The sequence below is a fragment of the Antrostomus carolinensis genome, unplaced genomic scaffold (assembly GCF_000700745.2).
Source record: "Antrostomus carolinensis isolate BGI_N321 unplaced genomic scaffold, ASM70074v2 scaffold2363, whole genome shotgun sequence".
In the NCBI taxonomy this organism is placed as follows: Eukaryota; Metazoa; Chordata; class Aves; order Caprimulgiformes; family Caprimulgidae; genus Antrostomus; species Antrostomus carolinensis.
This window is the reverse complement of record NW_010305656.1, coordinates 1-5755: the sequence shown is the minus strand read 5'-3', so window position 1 is coordinate 5755 and position 5755 is coordinate 1. Positions and strand designations below refer to the sequence as shown.

The 5755-nt window shown below is 39.8% G+C and overlaps 1 protein-coding gene across 1 annotated transcript in view; it reads right to left on the bottom strand.

Moving 5' to 3' along the window:
* The window catches only part of LOC104522514 (disks large homolog 5-like), a gene marked incomplete at its 5' end in the record, with an annotated part of 29012 nt that extends 25472 nt beyond the window's left edge, over nucleotides 1-3540 (bottom strand). The window contains one exon of the mRNA XM_010164835.2: nucleotides 3375-3540. Coding sequence (XP_010163137.1) covers nucleotides 3375-3540 — 166 coding nt within the window. The remainder of the gene's footprint in view (nucleotides 1-3374) is intronic.
* Between the last annotated feature and the right edge of the window lie 2215 nt (nucleotides 3541-5755).

Genomic DNA, 5755 nt, shown 5'->3' with positions numbered 1-5755 from the left:
CTTGCCTGAAATCAAGATAGACGACATCCACTGTTCTGCCATCATCTATCCACCTGGTTATCTCCTCATAAAAGGCAATCAGGTTGGTTAAACATGACTTTCCCTTGGTAAAACCATGTTGACTGCTCCTAATAACCCTCTTATCGTTGATATACCTAGAGATTGCACTGAGGATAAGTTGTTCCATCGTCTTCCCAGGGATGGAGGTGAGGCTGACCAGCCTGTAGTTACCTGTGTCCTCCTTCTTGCCCTTTTTGAAGACTGGAGTGGCATTTGCTTTCCTCTAGTCCTCAGGCACCTCTCCCATCCTCCATGACCTTTCAAAGATGATGGAGAGCTGCTCTGCAATAACATCCACCAGCTCCCTTAGCACTCAAAGGCGCATCCCATCGGGGCCCATAGATCTGTGGGTGTCGAGTTTGGCTAAATGGTCCCTAACCTGATCCTCCTCAACCAAGGGAAAGTCATCTTCTCTCCAGATCTCCTCTCTTTCCTCCAGGGCCTGGGATTCCTGAGGGCGTGTACTAAAGACTGAAGAAAAGAAGGCATTCAATAACTCCGCCTTCTCTGCATCCTCTGTCACCAGGGCATCCACCTCATTCAGCAGCAACCCCACATTTTCCCTAGTCCCACCAGTCCCTCTCTGTTAGTGAATAACAGGTTCAGTGGGGCACCTTCCCTGGTGAGTTCCCTCACCAGCTGTGTTAGGTAGTTGCCATCCACACAATCCAGGAACCCCTGAAATTGCCTCCTCTCTGCTGTGTTGTATTTCCAACAGACATCTGGCAAGTTGAAGTCCCCCACAAGAACGAGGGCCCATGATCGCAAGACATCATATAACTCTAAAAATCCTTTGTATTCCAGTGGAATTACCCTGAGAATAAATCAAGGCCACAATGAGACTAACATTTAAATGTATCTGATGCCGACATAAAAGCTAATGCCAACAGCAGATCCAATTTTGTGGGCAACAACTACCCAATAACTTGAGAACATTTTCATTTACAATTGCAATTCCATCACCAATAGCAATTACATATTACACATAAAACAGTCTCTTCTTAAAGGTAGTCTTCAGGGGTTTTATCTGTATTGCAGTTCTCTTCTACTACTGCATAAGTAGTAAGAATAGCAAGTTTGAGTCTATAAAGTGCACCTCGAGCACGGTAAATTATTTAGTCAAATCTTTGCTTAACCACCACAACACGTGCACACATACAGTCACTGTCAAGTGACACATGCACAGCATGAGCAATCCTACTCCTGTCCAGCAGGATGACACATGTTCCTCTGATTCAGCACATCACAATTCACTCCTGCGACTCCTCTTTCACTGCTCTAGGCTTAGTCAACACTCGCTTCGGAAAACAGCCCTCAGTTTTGCAGCTGCCAGTCTTCACAGCCAGCACAGCCCAGCCTATGAATGTGTTGTGAGCTGCAACTGTTTTGAAGCACACCATCGTGATGTGTCAAGATTTGCCTCTACACCACCTGTGTCTGGTACAGCCATGGTTAAAGCAGCATAGGCAGACAGGAAAGCAAAAGCTCTTTTTGGGTCTTAAAAGTCACCAACTAAATAATGATCTTGCAGCTTTCACACTTCAGCATAACAGCTTGTTGTGTCTAGGCTTTGACTCCTGGAAGGGTGAAGAATAGTTTTATATGTGCAAAACAAAGTAAAAATAATACCAGCAAGCTTTCAAAAACCATAGATGTGGATGCAGATGGGAGGAGTTGCTGCTTTCATACTGAAGGAAAAAACCATCAACTAATAATCTTCATTCATTTCCTACTCTTCAAATATTTAATTGTTTGGAAGGCAGCATCCTCCATCTAACATACAGTGTTCAAGCACTGCACAAATATGCACAAATACAATGTTTATTTTGATGAGTTATTCTTTAAGCTGTAAACATTTATATTTTCCACAACATACAAATCCTACACTAGCAGCAGAAGATTGATTTGACAATTAAAGAGAAAAAACTAGGGCAGTCTAGAGGACAGCCCATCAGAACTTCATTAATAGCATCTTGGATTATGGAGAACATTATTGTAAGCTATAAAATCCTCAATGCCTAAGCTCGAGTGACTTCAAAGAAGTCGTCTCTCTGTATAAATAAGTAACTGGAAGCTATGTTAAAGATGCTGACATTTGACAACCTTTTCCTCTCCTGCCCCCACAATGCTTGGAGACCCTCAGATAGAACACAATGCTCTTAAAGTAGCCGTCAGAATTCATAGTGAGAGGAAGGGGGCATTAAGACGGGTAGCTAAGAAGTGAATAAAATGCTCATATTCTCTCAATTCCAGTTCACTAGTTCAAATTTTGACCTTTTCTCAATAAGGACAAAAAGTTCAATTAACAACCTGACCACATATAGGTAGATCTGATGAAGTAACAGATACAAACAGCAACTAATAGAACATTCACATTCAAAGAAGGCATTATGGCAACAGGAAATCCACTCTTTGCTCTTATTTCAGATTCAGTGACAGACAATTTTCTCCCAAGGTTCAAAAAAATTTCTCTTACGTGTGCTTACCATAAGCAAAAAGTACCTGCTCAGTGTGCCCAAAGTCACATTTATAAACTTTAGAAGACCTTTACTCCTCTAAAATAAACCAATTCTGTTTCCTACCCAACCCAATAAAACCCTTATCTACAATTAACTCATGCTTTCCCTAAGTACTATCTTCTTCATAACTAATCAACCCTCAAATGAGAATGAGCTGCACAAGGCTGCTGGGCATTAACTGACTTCGAACACGTTATTCTAATTTGTCAGCACCCATAGCTTCTCAGTGGAAAAGTTTCTTACTCTCATCATCTTAACGCTACAGAGTGCTCCAATACATGTATATCAGAAAGCTTATCTCCTAAAAACTACTTACTCCCCTCAAAAGGAGTCCAAACCTCTCTCTCCTTGCAGAAGGACAAGAATAGCTGCAATATTTTTTTTTTGGTCTCTCCTAATTCCTGTCCTTCAGCCAATTATTAAAGTTATTTCCCTTTCTTCTCTCTTGCTTTCAAAACAGCAAATGCTTCAGCCACTATCTTCCTTCTCTTCCCATAACATAACCCAGGAAGCCTAAACAACTTGTTTGCTTTCTTCTCTCAACGTAGGGATGAGTCCTACTCCCCTCATTCCCACAGCAAAATTGCTGGAGAAAGTGGCAACAGACATTCAACAAGCAGCTCAGAAACCTGGATGTGGTCCACTACATACACACACATCACTAGGATGCAGGTAGGTTACAAGCAAGATATATACGCTGCAATATTCTTGCTGCTTTACAGGCAAGCCAGAGTCAAGACACTTTAAAACACTATTGAGAACTAAATTAAAATGTTAGATTTCCTTTATTTTTACCTGCAGTCATCAAAAGTTGATCCAGGAGATGAAAGTGCAAGTTGTTTGCGCAGCTCATCCCTCTCTCTCGTTACCTGACGGAGCTGATACAATATTGTCTCCAGCTTCTCACTCATCTGTCTCGTGTCTATTACAGGTGGTGGAGATGATGCTTTACCAGTCGTACCTGACCAAGAGATAAATAATTGGCAGTCAGAGAACTCCTCAAAAGAACAATACAACTTCACTAAAAAAGTTAACACAAATTTAAAAGCTCCTATATTTTTGGTTGCAGAATTCTGTTCAAAACTGAAACAAGTCATGAAAGTTTCCATCAGTGAGTTGACTCAAGAATAACTCCAGTGAGACCTCACACTAGCAGACGGGTCCTAGCTGTGCTGCAAGTAAAGTTGAACTACTTAAGTTGCACACTACCATGAGCAGGTTCCTTGCTTACTCATGAACTTACAAGTTGCCTAAAAGGCAAGGCAAGGCAAGTTTGCAGTCAGAATTGCAAAGCCCTCAGAAACTACCATAGTGACTGAAGTTATAGGTACAAAGCTATTTCCAATTAAGAATCATGTTATTGCTTCTAAAAAAAAAAAAAAAAAAAAAAAAGTAAATTCCACTCACATCAACTTACCCCAGTGACAGCAGAAAAACAGCTGCTGCACAGGGGCTCTTTTCCTCTTCCTTTATCTGGCAGCACTATTCTGCTACGTGCTACTGCCACAGTTTATTTTAATGCAATTCTATGCTTTCACATGTCACAATTTATCAGTTCAGTACGTGAAGTTAAAGATATGACTTGCCAACACACAATGAGAAACGAGCTTCATTTTTAACAACATTGGCTAAAACAAACACATTACAATGACTGCAACTGGACTACACATCAAATTTCCTCTAAGGGGCAGTCATACATTAAAGAGTTTTGTGGGATTTTTTTTAATTCTCAGCTTTCTTAGTATCAGAGATGATATTAATGCCTATTGTCTTCTCAAACAGCTATACCAATACAAAGGGGTCTTTTTCCACCTGAGGATGAGAGTCTGGTATATTATGTTTCACAACATGCTGACAATTAAGTCAACTGTATTTTAGTTCTGCTCATTTTATCCCAGACACATGAGAGCAAACTCAAAGATATTGGTCATAGATTTTCAAGTTAAAGGTCTAAAAGTATACAGGAGATGACTATTTTCTACCTATAAGATAAATTCTAGAAATAGTTTGCATAATTATACAACTGAAACAAGTTGCTGACATACGTACTAACTTGTTAGGATGTACTTCTATTACATCTTTTTTTAAAAATGAAGTAATAAAAGATACAATAGTAAAATAATGCTCCCTGATCACTGTCTTTTCAAAGAAAGAATTTCAAACTAAGTTATTTCATCTGTTCAAACGCTAATGAGTTACAAGGATTGGCCTTTTATCTCTAAACCCAGTTCAGGAAGGTATTGCAGGACACAAAAAACTCCCTCCAACTTTTAAGCAGAACTACCCATATCCCCACACCAAATAACTGCAGGGTCAGGGCTATCATATATACAGCAGCTAGAATAATAGGATCCCTGTTCTTATTTCTTTCAGCTGTTACTGTAATTCTGTAATGAGAATTTATGAGCACAGACTGTTCTTTTAACCTAAATAATGCATAATAATGTATGTAAAATTCTAATAATGAACTGAAGATATAAAAAATTGCAGGAATAGCCTGCATTCTGTAGAAAGGCACAAACACAACATTCAAAAGAATTCTCAATGGAGGCTGCATTTGGGTTTTCTCCTACTACTTTGTTTCACTCCCCCATCCAGATGGAGCCCCTTCATCCATAAGGGCTAAGGATCTCACACTTTGTTTTTCTAAAATAAGAACCATTCTACATAATTTTTAAGGCAAGATTATATAGAAACCAGTAACAATACAAATGCACCATCATAATATAGGGAATAAATAGGGGAAAAAAACCCAAATGCACAGATAAAAAAAGTCAGAATGTATATTCATTTGGAATAGCTTGGACACACCAATGAGCAGGGAATTTCATAAACTAGTGAAAAGGTCAAGATAGACAAACCTAATTCAGGTACTGAGAGGTTGCATGGTCTTGGTTAAATTCAGGGGTAATATGCACATCCCCTTACTTGAGCTGACACATCAGAGTATGTGGAACATTGATAAAGTCCCCTTCTCATCCTTATAGAGAAGTTCTAAAGCTTATTGTCATCCTGGGGCTGCTTGGGAGCAAAAGAGATGAGCAGGATGTGAGGGGCACAAGAAGAAGGGGAGATAAATCAGGAGGGCTGATGTGCTTTACATGGAGGAAAGGGCACTGGATTAACAATAGCCCATCACTAATATCAGTGTCCAGTTCTGGGCTCCTCAGTTCAAG